General features: G+C 59.5%; 1 protein-coding gene across 4 annotated transcripts in view; it reads left to right on the top strand.

Annotated features, from left to right (window-relative positions):
* The window catches only part of MAMDC4 (MAM domain containing 4), a 48083-nt gene extending 25894 nt beyond the window's left edge, over positions 1-22189 (top strand). For 2 of the 4 annotated variants that reach the window (XM_075905725.1, XM_075905726.1), the window contains exons 14-30: positions 1026-1154; positions 1453-1584; positions 1951-2081; positions 2535-2646; positions 3965-4069; positions 4531-4665; positions 5774-5904; positions 10453-10672; positions 12360-12497; positions 13143-13264; positions 13804-13894; positions 14732-14866; positions 15878-16012; positions 16503-16630; positions 19168-19282; positions 19915-20093; positions 20590-22189. In XM_075905725.1, coding sequence (XP_075761840.1) covers positions 1026-1154; positions 1453-1584; positions 1951-2081; positions 2535-2646; positions 3965-4069; positions 4531-4665; positions 5774-5904; positions 10453-10672; positions 12360-12497; positions 13143-13264; positions 13804-13894; positions 14732-14866; positions 15878-16012; positions 16503-16630; positions 19168-19282; positions 19915-20093; positions 20590-20658 — 2207 coding nt within the window. In that variant the 3' untranslated portion in view covers positions 20659-22189. Of the gene's footprint in view, positions 1-1025; positions 1155-1452; positions 1585-1950; positions 2082-2534; positions 2647-3964; positions 4070-4530; positions 4666-5773; positions 5905-10452; positions 10673-12359; positions 12498-13142; positions 13265-13803; positions 13895-14731; positions 14867-15877; positions 16013-16502; positions 16631-19167; positions 19283-19914; positions 20094-20589 lie in introns of those variants that run through there. The other 2 variants (XM_075905727.1, XM_075905728.1) reach the window with 2 other exon arrangements.
* Positions 22190-24286: the final 2097 nt, after the last annotated feature.

Raw genomic sequence — 24286 nt, 5'->3', positions numbered from 1 at the left:
CTGACCTGCCAGCTGCTAGCCCAGCCCTGGATCCCTGCACCTGCTGCTCTGCCAGGACTCCCAAGCCCTGACCTTCCACCTGCTAGCCCAGCCCTGGATCCCTGCACCCGCTGCTCTGCCAGGACTCCCAAGCCCTGACCTTCCACCTGCTAGCCCAGCCCTGGGCCCCTGCACCCATGACTCTCCCAGTGCCCCTGAGCCCTGACCTGCCAGCTGCTAGCCCAGCCCTGGATCCCTGCACCCGCTGCTCTGCCAGGACTCCCAAGCCCTGACCTTCCACCTGCTAGCCCAGCCCTGGGCCCCTGCACCCATGACTCTCCCAGTGCCCCTGAGCCCTGACCTGCCAGCTGCTAGCCCAGCCCTGGATCCCTGCACCTGCTGCTCTGCCAGGACTCCCAAGCCCTGACCTTCCACCTGCTAGCCCAGCCCTGGGCCCCTGCACCCATGACTCTCCCAGTGCCCCTGAGCCCTGACCTGCCAGCTGCTAGCCCAGCCCTGGATCCCTGCACCCGCTGCTCTGCCAGGACTCCCAAGCCCTGACCTTCCACCTGCTAGCCCAGCCCTGGGCCCGATTGTTCTAGAGTCTTTGCAGATGCGGCAATATACTCTGCTCCAATACCCCGCCCTTTGGAAAGCCTTCTGGGCCTCACGTGGAACCACATGAAGGCCTTTTGGCCATGCCCGGGAGCCGAGCGCTGGGCAAGTGAGTGAGCCCATGTGTAAGTAGAGGGCATGTTTCCCCTAAGCATAGTGGCTGGAGGAGAGGAAACTGCAGCCCATGGGAATCAGACAAGCCCAGGACACCTACCCAGCCAGACCAGCCACAGCTTCCGCTTGCCTTGTGTAGCCACGAGCCTCGGCTGCTGCCCGTCCGGCTGATGGGCATGGGGTCTTCCGGGCCCAGACTGGGCAGCACATGGCTTCAGGCCAAGCTGCTGAGGCTCTTGGCACCACCTGGTGAGAGGTTTCACAGTCCGGCCACTGCAGGGCCCTAACAAGGCTAGTGACATCTGTGTGTGTTCCAGGGGCATCAACCTTTGAGGCTGGGGCTGGGGGCTGGAAGGACATCAGTGTGGGCCAGCTGCAGTGGGTGAGGGAGAACGGCAGCACAGCCTCAGAGCCGCGGGCAGACCACACCACCAACTCCTCTGCAGGTAAGACCCCCGCACGGGAGACCGCCCCACGCCTGCCCCTCTACTGAGGAGACTCTCCCCACTGCTGCTCCCCCACCTCTCCACTTCCATACATGTCCCCAAGCCATCCTGCAGGGGAGACCCCCCAATCCTCCACCTCCCCCTGCAGGGCACACGCCCCACTCCCTGCCCCTCCTGGGGGCAGCAGAAGAGGTAAGACGTGGCTGGCGTTGCTTAGCGGAAGGGGTGGCAGGTGGTGCCTGGGGGTCGTGGGATCAGGGGAGCCGTTTCCCAGCTGCAGCCTGTGTTTTCTCTCTAGGGCACTACTTGGGTGTGGGGCTGGCTCCGGGCCAGATGCTGTCCGTGGCAAGGGCTCGCACCCCTCCTCTGGGCTCCTCGGGCCTGGCCTGCTCTCTGGAGATGCACTACTGGTTGCACAGTGACCCTCAAGGTACCTGCGCCTACTGGCCCCCGCCCTGCTGCACTCAGCCCTACAGAGCGGCCCATCCCCCTGGGTGGCAGCACTCTGGGGGAGGCCCTTGGACACTCCCTATCCTAGGCCAAGAGGCGCCTGCCATTGCCCCTGGCAAAGTGATTCTGGAGCCACAGCCAGAACCTGAAGGAGACTTGCCCCATAGCCCATCCCTCCCTGCTGGATGCCAACCCTGGCCCTTGGGCTGCAAGGAGTTGGCCAGTGGGGTCCCTGCAGTGCCCCACCCCACCTTGCTTGGATCCCCCTGCTGGCACTGGGCCCTGCCGTGCTGGGCTCGCACTCTCAGAGCCAGGACTACCCTCCCATCCCCTTTTCCTTTCCTAGGGTTCCTGGCACTCAGCATCCTGGATCCTGGCCTGGGGACACACAGACTGGCCTGGCACATGCAGGGCACTGACAGCACGGCGTGGAAACATGTCACTGTCCCTCTTGGGAAGCGGGTCAGACCCTTCCAGGTGAGCCAAGCAGCCTGACTCCACCCAGCCCAGGTCTCATGGGTGCTCCGGTGTGCCCTGGCCAGGAAGGCAGCTTGCTGGACCCCACACTGCCTAAGAACACAGCATTTAGCTGGGAGTGAACCCGGAGGGCACAGATTGATCAGGGGCAGGAGCACAGAACAGGAACCCGATTGTCTCAGTGCTGACTCCAGTCTAGCCAGGGTGCAGTGCTCAAACTCAGCTGGCTGGCAGGCGGCCTAGCTCAAACCGTCCCAGGGAGCAACAGCTGCCAAGTGCTGAGTCTGAGTGAGCCCCAGGAACAGAGCTCCTGCCTTCCTCCCATGTGGAGGGGAGGGAGAGGGCCACTGCCACATTCACTGCCAGGCTGCCACGTGGCGCCGAATGTGCAGGGCCCCTGTGTGCGGAGACCATGGGCCAGGATGGGGGCTCACTGAGCTGCTGTCCCCTCAGCTGGAGCTGACTGCCCTGGTGAAGCTGCGCGGCCTCGTGGTGCAGAGTGCTGCTGTGGACGACATTGTGTTTGTGAACTGTGACCCCCACTTTACCCCTCCAGATGCCTCAGGTATGGCTCAGGAAATGGGCAACAGATATTTGATCAGCTCCTGCCCTGGGGGCCTAGCTGCTGCTGGCACAAGAGAGGTGGGACCCACTTGTGCTCCAGGGGTCACTTCCAGAGGGGGACAAGTGCAGGAGCTGCGTTCCCTGAGTTAGTTCCTACTCCGTGAAGAGCAGGCACCCCGTGCTGCTGGCACTGAGCGGTGCACGGGACCCCAGCGCCCTGGATGAGTGCTGAGTTGAGGCGGGGCGTGGAGGCGCCAGGACATTTGCATGCTCATCCCAGAGCCACTGATCTCTGCTCCCTGAAGACTCCCTTGACAGCGGGGGCGGCCCTAGACTAGCTGCCAGCAACTGGCGCCCTGGGCAAACCAGGCAATCGCCCCCCCAAACCCCTCAATGATATTGCGCCACCATTTGGTGCCCCATTTAACCTGGCGCCCTAGGCGACCGCCTCGTTCGCCGATATGGACGGGCCGCCCCTGCTTGCCTGGGTCCCTTCACTGCCCCGGAACTGTGGGGACAGCCCATGGTGGCGGGTGCCTGGCCAGCAGGCCTGTCCTTGCAGAGGGTTGGGAAGCAGTGGTGTCAATGAGAGTAACTAGTCGCCAGAATCTCCCCTGCGAGGTTCACTTTCCTAGGGCCCATACCGGTGCTGGTGCTGGGAGAGTCTGGGGCACCGTGTGAGGAGACAGGCTAGTAACCCCCAGATACCGTTTTTCTGGTCACTGCCCAAGTGGCCTTCCTTCCTGCAGCCATCGTGTGCCTTCTGGCCTACTCCCTACCCTCTGGGGGTTAGGCGGATCCCCCTGCCTGCCATCTGTTTGGGGTAGGAGAAGGCATCCCAGGCAGAAAGCAGGGCATGTGAGCCACTAAGGGGTCATCTCCTTCCATCTGGAGAGCTCTAAGCACTTCCCGGACATCACAGCACCCACCCCACTCCTAATGGGGAAACCAAGGCACCGGTGCATTTGCGACCTACCCCAGCCTCACTCAGAGAAGCAGTAGCAGAACCCAAGAGTTCTGCCTCCCAATTTGCTTGCTCTGACCACTCAACCTCATTCCTTTTCAGAGCAGAATATAGAGCCCAGGAAAACAATTTCCTGCCTCTTTGTTCTGATTGTTGGACCTTATGCTCATCTCAAAGAACCCAGGAGTCCTGGCTCCCACGTCCTTTGCTCTGGCCACTAAACCGGAGAACTCGTTGGCATTATTAGGGGTAGGAGTTGGGCACAGCAGCTGCGAGGGCTGAGCCAGGAAGGGGGGAGTTTGGGTGGAGGGTGGCAGCCCCCAGTCACCCACAGCATGGCCTTTCCTCTCGGCAGAGCTGTCCTGCAACTTTGAGAGGGGGCTTTGCGGCTGGTACCAGGATCAGAGTGATGACTTTGAGTGGATGCGAGGGCTGGGCTCCGATCACACCACTGGCACAGGTGGGTTCTGCTAGGGCTTCTGGGAGTGCTTGCCCTGCCTCCAGGAACTCCTGGGCTCAGGGGCGCACAGAGCAGGTGGAGCAGCAGGCTTGGGGGCTGGTTTCAGAGCTGCAGCCTGCAGTGGCTCCAGGATTCGGTTCAAACTCACCCAGAGGAGAGCTGACTTGAGGAGGCAAAGCTGGGCCACTAGCTGTTGGGGGGGGCAGGGGGCAGGCTGGGCTAGGGGCAAGGCAAGGGCTCTTGTAGGGAGCAAGAAGAGTTCCCCTGAAAGAGGCAGGTTTGCTTGTCTGCTGCCTTTCCAGCTCATGAGTTGCTGATGCACCTGGGCTGTGTTAAAGGCCTAGCCGAGATCTTGGTGCAGCTGCCGTGAGCTAGGGCTGTGCACAGGGAGGTCTAGGCTGGTGCCTGCCCTTGTTACTGCCTCTCCAGCTCTCACCACGGTCTGTGTTTGCTTCCGAAAGGCTATTTCTTGGCCGTGGACCTTGCTGCCCAAAGTGCCCGGGGCCTGAGTGCGCGTCTCATCACGTACCCCCAGGACTGTCCCACGAGAGAGCAGTGCCTTTCCTTCTGGTATCGCCTGGATGGCCCTCAGAGTGGTAAGTCACACCTGTGCTCCCAGGGCTGGGCTGGACCATACTGTGGGGAGCAGGGGAGATAGATCCCTCCCCATCTCTTCCAGGAAGCTGCCAGTTAGCCACTTAGCATCGTGCACTCAACACATGGCGCCTCTGGCAAGGACACACCTGGACACTGCCCATGAGGCCAGGGTGAGGGGGCACAGGTGTGAGCCAAGAACTGGTGCCGACCTACCTGGTGCGTGTTCCCTCTAATCTTTTCCATCCATGTGCAGAATAATTTGTTTTATGTGCACCAAGGGATGTGTAAAAGTGCATCCCCAGTGGGTGTCCCTGGCCTTTGTTTGCCAGAAGCTGGGAATGGGCAACAGGGGAGGGATCGCATGGTGATTCCCTGCTCTGCTCATTCCAGGCATTGCCCACTGTGGGCAGACAGGACACTGGGTTGGATGGACCATTGGTCTGACCTGGTCTGGCTGTTCCTATGTTCTTACGTTAGAAACACTGAACCTGGCTGTGAGCACTCTGCTGATCAGCTGGGCGGCACTGGCACCTCTGCTGAGTGGCTGCCCAAGCACCCAGCTTACAGGGCCCATGGGTGAGGCGGGGCAGAGGTGCGAGCCAAGGCTGGTGCTGTGTTGCATGGAGGAACGTGTCCCTCGCCTGGTGCTCACCCTGCAGGGACTGAGGTTCCAGTTCTGTGAGTCACCCTGGGGCAGGCTCATAGCGAGAGGTCCCCAGCACAAGGGGTCTTGTTTCCAGCATGGCCCCCTCCCTTTGCTAGCGCCCTCCCAGGGAAGGCCAGCTTCCTGCCCCAGTTCTGCCAAGATTCCTCCAGCACGTGGGACACCTGACCAACCAGAGCTCCCGAGAACCTCAAAGTCCAGCCCCAGGTTCTCAGCCCAGCTTCTGCCCCTCTTGAGGTGCTGAAATGTATGCCAGGCACAAGCCCAGCTCCTGGCCACACTGCCCTGGCAGCTCCCTGGTCACTTTCCAGCGGTGGTCACACCCCAATAGCTGCAGGTCAGTGGGGTTGGGTTCGTGGGTGTGTGACAGATGCTCTGGGCCAGCTTTGCCTGCTCTTCACCTGGCCCTTCCCATGGGCCCTGCATTTTCCAATTCAACCCAGGCACATTGAGCCTAAAAATACAGCATGACGAGGAGCCGGAGACTGTGCTCTGGACCCGAACGGGAGCTCATGGCAGTACGTGGCACCTGGGATTCGCGACACTCCGCTGCCAGGCCCTCCAGGGGTACCGGGTAAGCTCTGAGACATGGCATCTTCCCACCATGCCCTGGCATGTGCGGAGTCTCTGCTGAGCCAGGGGCAGGATTTGCTGGCTCAGTGCCATGCCAGCCCCTCCCATTGCTGGCACTCAGCAGGCAATCACAGCCAAGCTGTTCCAGACACCAGAGCCTGGGCTCAGGTGCACTGCCGTGCAAGCTCCATGGAGAACGGGGCGCCCGGCTGCACTGCCGTGCAAGCTCCATGAGGAACGGGGCGCCCGGCTGCTTTGCCGTGCAAGCTCCATGAGGAACGGGGCGCCCGGCTGCACTGCCGTGCAAGCTCCATGGGGAACGGGGCGCCCGGCTGCACTGCCGTGCAAGCTCCATGAGGAACGGGGCGCCCGGCTGCACTGCCGTGCAAGCTCCATGGAGAACGGGGCGCCCGGCTGCACTGCCGTGCAAGCTCCATGAGGAACGGGGCGCCCGGCTGCACTGCCGTGCAAGCTCCATGAGGAACGGGGTGCCCGGCTGCACTGCCGTGCAAGCTCCATGGGGAACAGGGCGCCTGGCTGCACTGCCGTGCAAGCTCCGTGAGGCCGTGGGACACCTGGCTGCACTGCCGTGCAAGCTCCATGGGGAACGGGGCGCCTGGCTGCACTGCCGTGCAAGCTCCATGGGGAACGGGGCGCCCGGCTGCACTGCCGTGCAAGCTCCATGAGGCCGTGGGACACCTGGCTGCACTGCCGTGCAAGCTCCATGGGGAACGGGGCGCCCGGCTGCACTGCCGTGCAAGCTCCATGGGGAACGGGGCGCCCGGCTGCACTGCCGTGCAAGCTCCATGAGGAACGGGGCGCCCGGCTGCACTGCCGTGCAAGCTCCATGAGGCCGTGGGACACCTGGCTGCACTGCCGTGCAAGCTCCATGGGGAACGGGGCGCCTGGCTGCACTGCCGTGCAAGCTCCATGGGGAACGGGGCGCCCGGCTGCACTGCCGTGCAAGCTCCATGAGGCCGTGGGACACCTGGCTGCACTGCCGTGCAAGCTCCATGGGGAACGGGGCGCCCGGCTGCACTGCCGTGCAAGCTCCATGGGGAACGGGGCGCCCGGCTGCACTGCCATGCAAGCTCCATGGGGAACGGGGCGCCCGGCTGCACTGCCGTGCAAGCTCCATGAGGAACGGGGCGCCCGGCTGCACTGCCGTGCAAGCTCCATGAGGAACGGGGCGCCTGGCTGCACTGCCGTGCAAGCTCCATGGGGAACGGGGCGCCCGGCTGCACTGCCGTGCAAGCTCCATGGGGAACGGGGCGCCCGGCTGCACTGCCGTGCAAGCTCCATGAGGAACGGGGCGCCCGGCTGCACTGCCGTGCAAGCTCCATGAGGCCGTGGGACACCCGGTTGCACTGCCGGGCAAGCTCCATGAGGAACGGGGCGCCTGGCTGCACTGCCGTGCAAGCTCCATGAGGAACGGGGCGCCCGGCTGCACTGCCGTGCAAGCTCCATGAGGAACGGGGTGCCCGGCTGCACTGCCGTGCAAGCTCCATGAGGCCGTGGGACACCCGGTTGCACTGCCGTGCAAGCTCCATGAGGAACGGGGTGCCCGGCTGCACTGCCGTGCAAGCTCCATGAGGAACGGGGCGCCCGGCTGCACTGCCGTGCAAGCTCCATGGGGAACGGGGCGCCTGGCTGCACTGCCGTGCAAGCTCCATGAGGAACGGGGCGCCCGGCTGCTTTGCCGTGCAAGCTCCATGAGGAACGGGGCGCCTGGCTGCACTGCCGTGCAAGCTCCATGGGGAACGGGGCGCCTGGCTGCACTGCCGTGCAAGCTCCATGGGGAACGGGGCGCCCGGCTGCACTGCCGTGCAAGCTCCATGAGGCCGTGGGACACCTGGCTGCACTGCCGTGCAAGCTCCATGGGGAACGGGGCGCCCGGCTGCACTGCCGTGCAAGCTCCATGAGGAACGGGGCGCCCGGCTGCACTGCCGTGCAAGCTCCATGAGGAACGGGGCGCCCGGCTGCACTGCCGTGCAAGCTCCATGAGGAACGGGGCGCCCGGCTGCACTGCCGTGCAAGCTCCATGAGGAACGGGGCGCCCGGCTGCACTGCCGTGCAAGCTCCATGAGGAACGGGGCGCCTGGCTGCACTGCCGTGCAAGCTCCATGGGGAACGGGGCGCCTGGCTGCACTGCCGTGCAAGCTCCATGGGGAACGGGGCGCCCGGCTGCACTGCCGTGCAAGCTCCATGAGGCCGTGGGACACCTGGCTGCACTGCCGTGCAAGCTCCATGGGGAACGGGGCGCCCGGCTGCACTGCCGTGCAAGCTCCATGAGGAACGGGGCGCCCGGCTGCACTGCCGTGCAAGCTCCATGAGGAACGGGGCGCCCGGCTGCACTGCCGTGCAAGCTCCATGAGGAACGGGGCGCCCGGCTGCACTGCCGTGCAAGCTCCATGAGGAACGGGGCGCCCGGCTGCACTGCCGTGCAAGCTCCATGAGGAACGGGGCGCCCGGCTGCACTGCCGTGCAAGCTCCATGGGGAACGGGTCGCCTGGCTGCACTGCCGTGCAAGCTCCATGAGGAACGGGGCGCCCGGCTGCACTGCCGTGCAAGCTCCATGAGGAACAGGGCGCTTGGCTGCTTTGCCGTGCAAGCTCCATGAGGAACGGGGCGCCTGGCTGCACTGCCGTGCAAGCTCCATGAGGAACGGGGCGCCCGGCTGCACTGCCGTGCAAGCTCCATGAGGAACGGGGCGCCCGGCTGCACTGCCGTGCAAGCTCCATGAGGAACGGGGTGCCCGGCTGCACTGCCGTGCAAGCTCCATGAGGAACGGGGCGCCCGGCTGCACTGCCGTGCAAGCTCCATGAGGAATGGGGCGCCTGGCTGCACTGCCGTGCAAGCTCCATGAGGAACGGGGCGCCCGGCTGCTTTGCCGTGCAAGCTCCATGAGGAACGGGGCGCCCGGCTGCTTTGCCGTGCAAGCTCCATGAGGAACGGGGCGCCCGGCTGCTTTGCCGTGCAAGCTCCATGAGGAACGGGGCGCCCGGCTGCACTGCCGTTCAAGCTCCATGGGAAACGGGGCGCCCGGCTGCACTGCCGTGCAAGCTCCATGGGGAACGGGGCGCCCGGCTGCACTGCCGTGCAAGCTCCATGAGGAACGGGGCGCCCGGCTGCACTGCCGTGCAAGCTCCATGGGGAACGGGGCGCCCGGCTGCACTGCCGTGCAAGCTCCATGAGGAACGGGGCGCCCGGCTGCACTGCCGTGCAAGCTCCATGAGGAACGGGGCGCCCGGCTGCACTGCCGTGCAAGCTCCAGGAGGAACGGGGCGCCTGGCTGCTTTGCCGTGCAAGCTCCATGAGGAACGGGGCGCCCGGCTGCACTGCCGTGCAAGCTCCATGAGGAACGGGGCGCCTGGCTGCACTGCCGTGCAAGCTCCATGAGGAACGGGGCGCCCGGCTGCACTGCCGTGCAAGCTCCATGAGGAACGGGGCGCCCGGCTGCACTGCCGTGCAAGCTCCATGAGGAACGGGGCGCCCGGCTGCACTGCCGTGCAAGCTCCATGAGGAACGGGGCGCCCGGCTGCACTGCCGTGCAAGCTCCATGAGGAACGGGGCGCCCGGCTGCTTTGCCGTGCAAGCTCCATGAGGAACGGGGCGCCCGGCTGCACTGCCGTGCAAGCTCCATGAGGAACGGGGCGCCTGGCTGCACTGCCGTGCAAGCTCCATGAGGAACGGGGCGCCCGGCTGCTTTGCCGTGCAAGCTCCATGAGGAACGGGGCGCCCGGCTGCTTTGCCGTGCAAGCTCCATGAGGAACAGGGCGCCCGGCTGCTTTGCCGTGCAAGCTCCATGGGGAACGGGGCGCCCGGCTGCTTTGCCGTGCAAGCTCCATGGGGAACGGGGCGCCTGGCTGCACTGCCGTGCAAGCTCCATGGGGAACGGGGCGCCCGGCTGCTTTGCCGTGCAAGCTCCATGGGGAACGGGGCGCCCGGCTGCTTTGCCGTGCAAGCTCCATGAGGAACGGGGCGCCTGGCTGCACTGCCGTGCAAGCTCCATGGGGAACGGGGCGCCCGGCTGCTTTGCCGTGCAAGCTCCATGAGGAACGGGGCGCCCGGCTGCACTGCCGTGCAAGCTCCATGAGGAACGGGGTGCCCGGCTGCACTGCCGTGCAAGCTCCATGAGGAACGGGGCGCCCGGCTGCACTGCCGTGCAAGCTCCATGAGGAACGGGGGCGCCTGGCTGCACTGCCGTGCAAGCTCCATGAGGAACGGGGCGCCTGGCTGCACTGCCGTGCAAGCTCCATGGGGAACGGGGGCGCCTGGCTGCACTGCCGTGCAAGCTCCATGAGGAACGGGGCGCCTGGCTGCACTGCCGTGCAAGCTCCATGGGGAACGGGGCGCCTGGCTGCTTTGCCGTGCAAGCTCCATGAGGAACGGGGCGCCTGGCTGCACTGCCGTGCACTTGGGCCCAGGCCCTCATGTCCCTGGTCCTTGGGCTCCTCAACACCTTCGTTCCATTCCCCGGGGATGTGGCCGACCTGGCGAGTGGGTGCTTGGGGTGGTGCTCAGCACTGCTTGCCTTCCTCCTTGGCAGCTGGTCTTCGAGGCTCTCCGGAGTGGGTACTTGGGCGACATAGCCTTGGACGATGTCACCATGCGAGCCGGAGCCTGTGGGCCCCAGGAGTCCTGCTCATTCGAGGCCAATGCTTGTGGCTTCTCCTCCAGCTGGCAGTACCTGTGGGCACGGCAGAGCAATGCCACTGGCACTGCTACCGCTGGCCCTCCCACGGACCACACCCTAGGGACGGCCCGAGGTAAAGCAGCCCCGGGCTCTGCAGGGGAGGGGGAAGTGTGTCTGCCCTACCTGGGCCCGGCAAACGGCCACGCATGCTGCCGGCAAGCACAGCACGGCCCCAGCCACAGCTCTCCTCCTGTGGGCCTGATTGCAGAAGGCAGCTCCTCATGCCATGGGGCTGTGCCTGGTACTAAGGTCTGTGGAAGAGCTGGTGCCGCAGGCGGAGCCCATGTGCAAGTGGCAGGAATGCTGCAGTGTGGACTCGGGCCCCAGGATACTGCAGGGCCACGCCTGGGGAGGTGAAGGACTCGCAAATGCTTATCGGATAGTCAACATGCTAGTCAAGGAGTCGCTACCCCCCTTGCTGCCTTTAGCAGAAAGAAGGAGGAAGAAGTAGGGGTATTTCCAAGGGGCAGCACTGCTTGAAGCCTGGGCCCAGACCCCGGGCTCCACTCAGCACGGCCGCTTTGAAACACTGCGTGCAGTCCAGGGCCATCTGGGGTGTCCCCAGGCTGCACGCAGTGTTTCAAAGCAGCGGTGCTGCGTGGAGCCCAGGATCAGCTGCCACTTTGAAACACTGCGGGGAGCCTGGTGTCAGGCTATTTGTGGTGTTTCAAAGTGGCAGCATGTGGAGCCCGGGATCAGCTGTCCCCACCTGATTCCAGGCTCCACTTGGTGCTTTTGCCTTTGAAGTGTAGCAACAACCCTGCACTTCAAAAGTGGAATCGCCCTATTGACTAATCAAATAGTCAATGCAAAAATGCATCAACTATTCAAGTAGTCAATGAGTCCATATTTAACATCCTTAGCTGGGCTGAGGTGAGGAGTGGGACACGGGAAGGGAGCCCCTGTGGCACTGAGCCAGTCCATGTCTAGGGCATTGCAAGGTGGCCATGCCATGCTGCTCTCCTGGGCTGAGCCAGTGCCATTTGCCAGGGGGCTGCACTGAGAGGGGCAGGGACCAGTCCCACCTTCTTAGGGGGCTGCACCAGAGGAAGCAACTCCTGGGCTTTCAGAAAGCAGACACTGGGGCTTACGTGCCATTTGGCACTGCAGCGATAAGCCGGCTGGGGCTAGCTGGGACCCAGGGCTCCGGAAGGTGCCAAGGACAGACCGTGGGAAGAGTGTGTTAAGGGCAGAGGATATCTGCTGTGGGGGGCACGTTTCAGAGGGATAGTGGCAGGCCAGTCTGTGTCAGCAAAACTCCTCAAGGTTTTGGTGCGGTGGGAAGCTTGGGGCTGGACTTGGTTTTCTCCCTTTGCCCAGCCGGGGCTCTGGAGGGCTGATGGAGCTGCCAGCACATGCCTCGGGAGGAGGCGCCAAGGGCTGGCCAGGCCAAAGGAAGTGCAAAGGAGTAGCCACGACCCTGTGACAATCTCTAGCTGGGCTGATAGGGAGAGCTCTGCGAGCCTGTGAGGCCACGTGGGTTCAGACTCACAGCAGGACAGTTATTCTCTGGCTTTTCCTCCCTGTGGCTCTAACACTGGGGCCCTTCCCTGCTTGGCTAGAAGGCTGGCCGTGTGTGCCTGGGATGGTTCTGGGGGGTCCATGTTGTGGCACTGCCAGGTGGGCCTGAGCCAGTCCATGTTAGGGCATTCCAAGGAGGCCAGGCCATGCTTGGTGCTGTGGGCCCAAGGGTCTCATTTCTGGGCCTGGAGTGATTAAGTGACTCTCGCTGCCAGGCTGATGCTTTTTGTTTTTCCCAGGATATTACATGATTGTTGACACCAGCAAGGGCTCCCTGCCCCACGGGCAAACAGCCACACTGAGCTCTGGGCAGTACAGGCCCCTGACTCATCCACGGTGCCTCTGCTTCTGGTACCAGCTCAGCCCCAGTGACCCAGGTGAGCCCAGCAGCCCCACCGTGTCCCTCAGGCTCAGAGCTGTTGGCAATGGAGGGAGAGCCACGAGGCAGAGGTGGATGGCTGGTCTGTGGTGGGCGTCAGGATTCCCAGGTTCTCATATTGGCTCTGTCACACACTTGCTGGGCCCTCCCTGGCCTCTGGTTCCCTCGTGCTGAAGGGAGCATCCCGACCCCCCACCCACAGCCTCGCAGAGAGTCTGGGCTGCTCACACCCAAGAATAAATTCCCCTGCCTCCAACTTGGGCCTGGCTGAGGTACATGCCTTGGGCCTGTGGGCACTGAGTCTCTGGGAGGCAAGTTTGCCTGGTCAGCTGAATGGCCTGGCAGTGTCTGGAACACCTGCCCCATGGGAATACTCGTGACAGAGCCTGGGGTCTCTCCATGCCATGACAGCCCCATTGCTCCAGTACGGAAATGGCCATGGAGTGGGGTAGGGCCCATCCAACATGTCCAGGCGAGGACCCAGGGCTTGGACTCCCAGTGGCCTGCATGTGGGGCTTTGGAGGAAGGGAGAGAGCAAGTTCCCAGGAAGGCTGCCAGTGCTGTGGTTTGGTGGCGCTGCCACTCCCTGCTCTGTGCCCCGGCGGCTGACCTTGGGAGATGCCCTCTCTCTCCACTGTGCTAGGTTCTCTGACAGTGCATGTGGAGGAGAAGGGGCTGCAGCGGAGTCTGTTCAGCGTGAGCTCAGTGCACGGGGACGCCTGGCACCGGGGTCAAGTGACTGTCCAAACAGCTGAGGCCTGGAAGGTGAGGCAGCCCTGGTGCTCGATGCACTGGCAGTAACTGTACGTAATGGTGAGCCGGGGCACTGAATGGCAGCCTGCCAAGCGCTCATCCCTCACCCTGAGAGCCCCTCTGCAAGAAGAGCCCTGCTCAGAGGGACTTCTCTTGGGCTGAACCTAGCCCTGCCCCTGGCTCCTCTGCAGCCAGCCGGCCCTGCCTGGTGGCTGGACTGGGCTTGTGTGGCTGCTGGGGGGAATGAAGGTCAAGCCCACCTCGGCGCTGGGCTCCCGCCTAGCCTAAGTGCTACACTGGGTGCCTGCCCATGGCACGTGGGGGTGGAAGGCCAGTGCAGACCTGGGTTAGTCCTGGGGACCATGCTGGTGTTGGGAGCCAGTGCAGCCATCAGGCTCTGGCCCAGCCTGCCAAAGAAGAGAGGCAGCGCAGTGCCCCATGGGTGTGCCTGGCCCCTCCCTTTCAGGTTCCGTGAGAACGTGCCCAGCCCCAGTGGTGATGCTTGGCTCTGCTGGGCCTCTTGCCTCACCTGCGCCTGCTCTCTGTGGCAGGTGGTGTTCAAGGCAGTGGGAGCTGGCGGCCAGCTCTCCTACATCGCCCTCGATGATCTGCACCTGCAGGCCAGCAGCTGCCCGGAGCCAGGTAGAGGAGCCGGGGGGCAGGTGTGGTCCAGACACAGCTCAGCAGGGCTGGGAAGGCTGGCTGGGGCCAGAGGATGAGCCAGGAGCACTGAGGGGGGGCAGGGCAGAGCAGAACAGGCTGCCGGGATGCTCCAGCTCCCAATGCTGTGGTGCTTGTGGGAGAGGCTGACCCACCCCATACCAAGCCCACAGGTAATCGTCCAGCTCGGGGGGAGGAGGTTTTGGGCAAAGGGGCAGAGGTGGGGCAGGGGTGAGGAATGCATCGGGGGAGTTGCCCTGGGCCTCATGCCTGGGACACTGGGGGAAGGGGGTTGCCCCAAGCCCTGTGCCCCCCTGTAAGGATGACCAAGCCAACAGAAGGAGACCGTGCTCAGCATTTGGTGGCACTGCGGGCTCCCATCCCAGCTTCATCTCGCTCTATGTCTGGTATCTGCTCCCCTGAACAGAGCTAGAGCTGCCATGGGACCAGCGTGAAGGCAGCCCTAGGTGCTGTGGCTCAGCTATCTCCCTCCCTAAGTGCAGCGCTCCAGACAGCAGCTTCATTCATGGCAGCTGCTGCTGCCGCTGGGGTCAGGGCTGGGTCCCTCATCACAGCACCAGGCTGGGGGCTGATGGGTTTTCCCAGCCTGGCAGCACCCGTTTTCCCAGCACAGATCCGTACAAGGGGCCCATGGTGAAAGCCCTGCAGCTCTTACCCAGCTGTACCCCAGGCACACAGGGATGGGGCTGCTCCACGAGGTCCTGCCCTGCTCCCCTCCTCACTCGGGCAGGGCCCAGGGGGTGCCCGGTGACATCATGAGCCCATGCTGTGTAATGGGGCAGGGTCTCTTGCTGGCAGGTTCCTGTGACTTTGAGTCAGATACGTGTGGCTGGACCAGCCCCTCAGATCCCACTGTTGGCAGCTATGCCTGGGGCTGGAGGAGTGGAATCAGTCTGGGCCCTGAGGTGGATCACACGCTGGGCACGACAGCAGGTGAGAGTCTCTCCTGGGAGCTGGCGCTGCTGGCTGGAGGCCTCCTGGGAGGGGCGGGGGGTCAATGATGGGTGGAGATGAGGAGCTGAACAGTAGCCCTCACCCTGCAGTCTGCCTGGGAGGATGTGGCAGAGACTGGGGAGGGAGGCTCAGGGAGATGCCTGCGCTAGTGCCCAGCATTGCCAGGAGCACTGGGCAGGAGCCTCTGGAAGGGCTTGTTCCTGAGGGCTGGGGTCCTGCAAGGACGATGGAGGCAGATTGGGGTTGGCTCAGCCATACCGGGACCAAGGGTCTAGTGAGACTGAACCCTGGTCCCTGGGACTGGCTGGAGAGGTGCTGATTGGCTCAGGAACTGGTCTGGGGCTGGCCGAGCTCTGTCCCAACTGCCTTGAGCACAGCGGCTCTGGCCAGTGCAGAATGACTGCAGCACCAGGCAGGGGGCCTTGGATGGGGAGGGCTGCAGTGCTGAGTGTCTCTCTGGCTGTGTGGTGCCCGCGGCTGTGGGCTGGTGTTTCTGGGTGCAATGAGCCAGCTCACTTCCCCACGGCACTCTGGCCCAGGCTGGGGGGCACTGCCCCCATGACGCTCTGGTCCAGGCTGGGGACCACCGACTTCTTCTGTAGATTCTGTTCCCAGGTTCCTAGCTGGGAGCAACTGGGCGCCATGCTGGGGGCAGCCAGGGTGAGAGACCTCCTGCCTATGGAGACCTGAGCTGCTAGACCTGTCTGGGTCTGGTCTCTGGCTGCCATTTTGTTCCCAGTGCCAGCGCGATCAGGAGGCAGCAGTGCCCTGTGCCCCAGCCCACTCAGCTCGGGAAACCCTTGGAGTGAGGGAGCCCAGTGGCCCTGCTATGTGGGTAGTGCCTTGGGAGCCCCCTCCCCAGCACGTGGAGCCCACGTGAGAGTCTGGGCATGGCTGGCAGAGGGACACAGGGAGATGAGGGCCGGGCAAAGCCCACCTGGCTTGTAAAAGGAGGCTGGCACCTCCACTCCTGCTGCATCTCCCCTGCAGGCCACTACGCTTACTTCGATGCCAGCGTGCTGGCTCCTGGGGGACATGTCGCCTGGCTGCTGAGTGAGCACCTGCCAGCCACTGCAGGTGCCTGCCTTTGGTTCTGGTACCACATGGACTTTCAGGAGCACTTCTGTGAGTGACCCTGGGCTTTCACCATACTGCTGGCATGGGGATGGGCAAGAGGCTGGACCAGCGGTAGGCAGGCACCCTCAGTTCTAGCTGAAGAGATGCAGAGCAGGGAGTCGGGCTCACAAGCCAAGAGTAACGTGGCAGCCAAGCTAGGGCTGGTCCGCTCTGACTGAGGGGCAGTCCCACCTCGCTGGGAAGAGCAGTTGCCCAAAGGCTTAGGGGGCTTGTGCCTGCTTGCTGGGAATGGCAGAAGAGGGGGTGATGCCAGGTGTAAAGCTGGAGCTGGCAGCCAGGCTCCCTGGGTTCTGTTTGTAGCCTTGACACTGACTGGTTGTGTGACCCTGGCAAACAACTACCCTCTCCAAGCCTCAGGTTCCCTTGCTGTTGGGTTTACCCCCCAGGGTCTGAGCCACTCTGGGCCCTGGGAGTGGTGGGGCTGCCATCCCTGGCTACTTGCACTATTCTCACATCCCCCTACCCTTCTCTGGAGCAGACAGCAGCGAGCTGAGGGTGAAGCTCTCCAGCACGGTGGGACAGCTAATGGTGTGGCGCACCCACGGGCACCAGGGCCACGGCTGGTGGAACAGGAGCATCCCAGTGCAGAGCGCCGTGGAGTTCCAGGTAACGGCAGGGAGCTGTCTGGGGAGTGGTGGCATGGGCCTGCCAGCAGCTACCCTGCCACTGCCCATGCAGCACTTCCAATGCGGAGCGGAAGCCAGCAGGAGAGTGGGGTGCTAGTGATGGAGGAGCCCAGCTGCTGGCTTACTAGGCAGGCTGAGTGCTGGGACCTCCCCACCACCGGCCGTTCCCTTTTGAAAGGAGGGTTGTGCACTTGGTGCCCCCCTCACACTGAGGCTGCGAGAAGCCTCAACCCTCTCCTTGCTCAGCCAGCCCCAGACGGGTACCCTCAGCACTGTTAAATCAGGACTTCTCTTAGCCACTGCTGAACCAGACAGTCCCTGCAGCCTGGGACTCTAGCGCGTCACTTTCTGCCCTGCTCAAGAAGCCTGACCAAGGTACATTTATTACCCAGTCCATGCTCCCCTCTCCCCCCCCCGGCCCTTTCCCAGACCATTGTGGTGAGGCATGAACAAGTTTTTATAAACTGAGCTAAGATTTTTTTCATGCACTTCACTCAAACCACACTGGCAACGTATCAAACAGAGAGTTGAAGAGATTGTAATGGCACAGAATTACATAAGAACGGCCATACGGGGTCAGACCAAAGGTCCTTCTAGCCCAGTGTCCTGTCTGCCGACAGTGGCCAGCACCAGGTGCCCCAGAGGGGGTGGACCGAAGACAATGATCAAGCGATTTGTCTCCTGCCATCCCTCTCCAGCCTCTGACAAACAGAGGCCAAGGACACCATTTTGTCCCCTGGCTAATAGCCTTTTATGGACCTAACCTCCATGAAATTATCTAGCTTCTCTTTAAACTCTATTATAGTCCTAGCCTTCACAGCCTCCTCTGGCAAGGAGTTCCACAGGTTGACTACACGCTGTGTGAAGAAGAACTTTCTTTTATTAGTTTTAAACCTGCTACCCATTAATTTCATTTGGTGTCCTCTAGTTCTTCTATTTAGGGAACTAATAAATAACTTTTCCTTATCTGCCCTCTCCACACCACTCATGCTTTTACAGACCTCTATCATATCCCCCCTCAGTCTCCTCTTTTCTAAACTGAAAAGTCCCAGTCGCTTTAACCTCTCTTCATATGGGACCCGTTCCAAACCCCTAATCATTTTAGTTGCCCTTTTCTGAACCCTTTCCAAGGCCAAAATATCTTTTTTGAGGTGAGGAGACCACATCTGTACACAGTATTCAAGATGTGGGCGTCCCATAGTTTTATACAGGGGCAGTAAGATATTCTGGGTCTTATTTTCTAGCCCTTTCCTAATAATTCCTAGCAACCTATTTGCCTTTTTGACCACCGCTGCACACTGTGTGGAAGTTTTCAGAATTGCGCACAGATCAAAGCTAGTTACCTCGTAAAGGAGCTCCAGGCTAAATTCTATACACCAATGTCACCCTGATGGAATGCAGCATCTCCCAGGCTACCATACACGGCCAGGCTTTGGCCTTCTTTCCCGCCTCCCACCTCTTTCCCAGGTCAATCCTTTGCTTTCCAGACCTCCAGCCAGGTGCTGAATTGTGGGGTCTGGTAGTGATGTCACAGCTCCCTTTTCCAGTTGATGGGGATGCCTCAGCAGTTTACAGAAAAGACAGGCACAAGATGGGAGTCCAATGGCAGATGAGCACATTGAGTTGAGGTCCTGCCAAGGCCAATTGTCTGTAGCCCCCAGACTCAAGATGCTCTTGCCTTGGGGGTTAGGATTGCCACTGGCTGGCTCTGGGGCACGACTGGGATGTTAAAGATCTGGTGGGTGGCACAGCAGGCTCCCTGCCTGCCCGAGCTCTGTGCAGTTTCCAGAAGTGGCTGGCATGTCCCTGCAGCCCCTAGGCCCAGGGGTGATCAGGGACACTCCTTGTCCTGCCCCTGCCCCCACCACTGGCTCTGCCGCTCCCATTGACTAGGACCCAGGGCCATGTGGTGCTGCCTGTGGACATGGCCAGTGTGCACAGCCACCTAACCACGCTGCTGTCTAGGAGCCAGACCCAGCTGCCACTTCTGGGCGCAGCCCAGAGCCAGGGCAGGCAGGGAGCCTTCCTAAGCCCTGCTGTGCTGCTGCTAGGAGTGGCCTGAGGGAAGTGCCACCGAGACAGAGCCTACACCCTGATCTCCCTCCTGACCCCACTCGCTCTGCCCTAAGGCAGAAACTCCCCTGCACCCGAGCTCCCTCCCAGATCTGCCACCCCCCCCACCAAACTCCATCCAGTAGCCTGCACCTCACACAAGCGACTGAGGGGGGAGGGCAGGGCCGAGCCTTGGAGAAGGGTCAGGATCAGACTGGAGCCTTGAGGTAGTAGGGGTGGGGGGGAGGCGCATGTTAAGTTTTGTTCAGAGTTGGCAGCCTTACTCCGGGGCGCAGGGCTCGCCCTCCAGGCTCCATGCTCTGCTCCTGGGTTGTGTGCAGCCCAGTGTCCCTTCCTCTGGAGCCACCCCATGCTGGGGCTAACATCTCCCTGCAAGGAGACGTCTCCTCTCCCTGCTTGCTCCTCTGCACTGAGCCTCAGGGGGGTTCCCCGCCCACCCTGCAGATTGTCTTTGAAGTGGCCAGTGGTGCGGGGCCTGCTGGGGGGACCATTGCTGTGGATGACATCACGTACCGTACCGGAGTGGGCTGTCGTGGAGACGGGCTGGGACAGATGGAAGGTGAGGCCAAATCCCACCCAGCCAAAGGTGGGAGCAGCTGGGCCCTACTGCAGTGCCTCCCCCTGGTGCAAGCCCCTTGCATGGGGTGGAGTCGGGATCTGGCAGAGAAGTGAATCAATCACCCCACTTTGTATTGGACAGTAGAGGAAGAGCTTGGCCTGGAGCGCAGGAATCCTCTCTCCCTGTACTGGGGAGGCCACGCTGGCACGGACCAAGAGGAGGAACTGGGGCAGTGCTCCGGTGTATGGGGGGAGCAAGGCCAGCAGCAGGGAAAGCAGGTGACGGTGCCTGCTCAGAGTGAGAGGGTGGGGGGATCCTGTGCTGGAGCTAGTGTCCCTGCTCTCCAGTTCAGGCTCCCCCGGAGAAGGCCTGGGGTGAGAATACCAGGATGGGAGGTTAAAAGTTAGCACAGGCAGCAAGTTCCTGCTGGCCCTCATCTCAGAGCTGGTGGAGTCAGACAGGGCTCAGGATGCCTACGCTGGGCAGGCTTCTGTCAGGTGACAGGACTGTTGGGAGCCAACTGCCATGGCCCACCTGATACAGACTGATTCCCCGAAACCAGGTGCTGAGGCGCACAGGGTTCTGACCTGGCAGCCATCTTCCATTGTGCTCACCATTGTTTCTGCTTGCAGATGGGAAGCCTACCAACGGCTCAGTGGCAGCTCTGGTGATTGGCACGCTCCTGGCCATTGTATTGCTCCTGCTGCTAGCTGCCAGCACCTGCTACTGGCAGCAGCAGAGGGGAGCAGCAGGCAGGATCCTGGAGGAGAGAGGCATTAGCCAAGGCTTTGACAACATCACTTTTAGAGACGTAAGGAAGCCACTGCTTGGGCTGGGCGGAGGGGTGGAAAAGAGGGCCCATTAGGGGCTTTGCTAATTTGGCCAGCTGCTGCCTTTGGAGTTTGAGCATCAGGGGCACTAGGAAGAGAATCTGTGTCCAACAGCACCAGTCCTGGACCCCTCTACCAGTTCTTTCACTGGGCAGTCCGCAGGACTAGAAACTGCTGGGGGAGGAGGGCCAGTTTGCCAGCATTTCAAGAAGGGGGGCTGCTCAGCTTTGTGCTCATGTGGCAAGAAAGCAGGTCATGCAATGCCTCCTCTTTGGAGGAGAGCGGGACGTGGTGGTGGACGCTGCACATGCCAGTGCTGCTTCATGTTCTTCATGCCACAGGAGTAGGGGGTGTAGAAGCAGCAGCCGACTCACCTTTTCCTCCTCTCCTGGAGTTGGCTGGCTAGGACCAGCTGTACATGTCATTTGATTGGGCTTGAGCTAGTGACAACAAATTCCTGTTCACCTTTCTTTCCAGGACATGGTCACTATAACTCCACTGCCAGGAGATGGGGAAGCAGAGCCAGATATCAGCCTCCCACTGTAGGCACCTCCGTGTACTGTAGCTGCAATGACAGAATGGAAAGTGGGTCCTGCATGGCCACTTTCCAGTACAAGTGCTCTTAAACTGCTTTGCCCATTGGCTAAAACGGAAGCTTTAGTGGAGACAAACAAGGGCAGCTGGAGGGAGGAATACAAGTCCATTTTGGAACTTAGCAAGAGCATGAATACACTCCATGTAACTGAATTTCCTGAAGCACATTCAAGAGCTCATGAGTGCTGCCCTATTCGCCCAGTTTCCCCTCTTGTGTTGCCCTTTCCAACTGAAGAACTGTCCCCTTGATTTTATCTAAAATAAAATGGATTCTATCACAGAGTTCTGAAGACTGTACCACTTTGTTTCATTCAAATCAGCACTGTTTTCTCTGGTCACTTGCTTCCTGCTTTCCCCTGGACCAGGGAACCTGGCTATTTCCCCTCCATGCCTGGAGGAACCATACTGATACTGTGAGCAGGAAGCAGGCAAAACTATACCCTGGTGCCTGGCTGGGAGTGTGGGCATGGCCGAGGCACAGGACTAGTGTACAGAAAATGCAAAAGACAAAAGTTGTCTTTGATGGACTTTATTCCAAATGGCCCAAAGGGCTAGTCCTTGCTCAGTACCCCAGAAGGCGGCAAAAAACCTCCAGAGTCTCTAGCCAATCTGCCCTGGAGGATAATTCCTTCCCAACCCCAACTATGGTGATCAGTTAGACCCTGTGCATGCAAGCAAGGATCCACTGGCCACTATGATTACATACTAGGGATGTGAAAGGTTAATCACTTACCAGGTTAACGGGTAAGCATCACCACAAACGGGGTGCTTGCTGGTTGTGATTAACCCGTAATCAGAGCTGACTTCAGTGACTGGGGGTCTGCTCCAGCCCCATAAGCCTGCTGCAGGCAGGGGCTGCTCTGACATCCAGAGCAGCCTCTGTCCATGGGAAACCCAGATGTCCTGCGGGCAGGGGGCTAGGAACAGGGAGTCGGCCGCAACACCAGTGCAAGTTTGGGAGCCCGCAGCCAGCCCCAGTGCCTCTCTCTTGTCTGAAAGTTCACTTCTGCTTGCAGCCCAGCAGATGGAACCAGCTGTTTCTCTTAGGCCAATAGGTGGCCTGTGCAACGTCTGAACATTGTTTCTTGAATGCTGTCCAAAGTGGCTGTGTTTCCTTCATCTGAAAGCACAATCACAGCCACTGATCTGGGAAGTGATAAGCAGGTTCCTCACCTCCTGAGAAAGATGAATCCCCTTGTGTCTGCCATCATTCTTGGCTCCTCTTAGAATCTGAGATGTGTGATCACCTGTCACAAGCCCCTTGGCACAACAGAAGTTAGCAAATGTGTGGAGCTGATTGTATGCTCATTTGTTACACTTACCAAATGCTTCTTACCTCTCCTCAGAGCCAGTTCTGTGACTCTATTAACTGGAGTGTCTGTGGTTTCATATCTTATGAGAACAAATCACCCTCCGAGGAATGGTTTTGAACAGATCCATTCATTCGTACTTGAAAATCCTGAGCATTTATATCCCTGATCTCCTGAAAAGACAAATCAGCTTCACAAAGTAGTTCATGAAAAGCACAGCCAGGACTGTAGGGATCCAAGTTTGACCTAATGGTTGCTCATTAGGCCCATAAATGTTGCAAAAGAGAATAGATTATGAAGCATCTTATACAACAAAACTTCCTTGTAGTCTGCTGCATTATTGGTTTGAAACTTGATGGTGATAAGTGACTATCTTTATCTTCCCATTCTAGTCATGGAAGGCAACTTTTCTTTCCTCTCTGCAGGGTTAGCCAGGTCTTCCTTTATTCTCAATGTGGCTGCTTATACTAGCTTTCAGTCCCTCTGAGGTGAGCCCAGCTGCATTTCTGCCACCTGAAAAGGAAACTCAATGGCTGTGTCTAGACTGGCAAGTTTTTCCGCAAAAGCGGTTGCTTTTGCAGAAAAACTTGCCAGCTGTCTACACTAGCCGCTTGAATTTCCGTAAGAACGCTGACAATCTCATGTAAGAAATCAGTGCTTCTTGTGGAAATACTATGCTGCTCCCATTCAGGCAAAAGTCCTTTTGCGCAAAAGGGCCAGTGTAGACAGCTCAGATTTGTTTTGTGCAAAAAAGCCCCAATCGCGAAAATGGCAATCGGGGCTTTTTTGCGTAAAAGTGCGTCTAGATTGGCCACGGATGCTTTTCCGCAAAAAGTGCTTTTGCGGAAAATTGTCCGTACCAATCTAGACGCTCTCTTCCGCAAATGCTTTTAATGGAAAACTTTTCCATTAAAAGCATTTGCGGAAAATCCTGCCAGTGTAGACACAGCCAATCTGTTAATTCTTCTCCATTGTTACGAGGCAAGTTCCTTACCTCTTAGCAGAGAGTGATCTTTTAGGAACTTCCTGAAGTTCTCACCCTCCAAGGTCAGATCAGTGGCATTTTCCCCATCTGAAAGTAGGAGAGGATCCATTCATTTCCACCTGAATGTTAAAAAAATGTCTATTGGGGATCTAGTATTTCTTACCAGTTGATATGCCCAGTTCAGCTCATTGTATTAATTCCTTATAGAACAGAATGGCCCTCTCTCTGGTCTCCTTCCATCTGTGATCTGCTGTAACAATCACTCTCCCCTTCACAAGTAAGGTCAACAGCAGTTCTACCTGAAAGTAAAATCAACACTGCTTGATATGCACATGGCTATCTGGAGTCTAGCATTTCTTACCTCTTGCCAAGCACGGCACTTTCCTTCACGTCTTCCTGGTAGAAAAACCTACAATTAAATGTTAGACAGGATTTGAATTTATTATTACTACTCGTTACCAGCTATGAAGTCATCAATGAAGATGCTTCCTTAGCAGCCAGATTATTAGGCTTTTAGAGACTTTTCAATGCTCACCTACTTGTTATGAAGTTCTACTGCATGACTTTGATTCTTACAAGTATGGCAAGCTACATGGGTTAAAACTTGAAGCACAAAATTAGCTGCTTTTCTTTATCTCGGCTAGAAATAAAAGATGCTTTTCTTCCCTCTGGATTTTACCCTTAAATTCAGCAGCCTATTCTTTCCTTTTCACCTAAATATAGAAATGGAGCCTTTTATTCCTGGCCTTGGGCTATGAGGAGGTAGATTCCTTATCTTGATAGAAATGATCAGTTACACTTGTTTCTTCTTGCCCTTTGATAAGTATGCAACAATGATCTATCCTGCAAAACTAGAATTCAGTGGACAACTCATCTCTGGATATGTAAGAGGACGTTAAAGCACATTTTCGTGCAGTGGTTAGTTTCACTTTTCCTTGAAATAACTTCAGTGCTACTTCTTTGTAGGAATAGCTAATAGTATTATCTGGAAAGGAAAAATGAGCAGATATTATGATCTTAGAATTAGCATCTGCTTTCCTTATGTCTGAACAAGTAGCTATCAGTTTTTGTTGCTTTATTCAGAAAAGCAACTTCTTGTGCTCTTTAGAGAGATGAAGATTTCCATCGGTTACGTTTTTTTCACCTGAAAACATGACCAGAAATATTGACTATTGTGGGAATGTGTAATATATTTCTTACCTCCTGAAAAGGATGGATCAGCCAGATCAGGTAATTCCTTCCGGTAAACTGCAGGCATCTGTCATCCCTGCACCTCAAGATATGA

Source organism: Pelodiscus sinensis, chromosome 22 (genome assembly GCF_049634645.1).
Source record: "Pelodiscus sinensis isolate JC-2024 chromosome 22, ASM4963464v1, whole genome shotgun sequence".
NCBI lineage: Eukaryota > Metazoa > Chordata > Testudines > Trionychidae > Pelodiscus > Pelodiscus sinensis.
The sequence above is the reverse complement of the archived record's forward strand: the minus strand, read 5'-3'. Positions and strand labels throughout refer to the sequence as shown.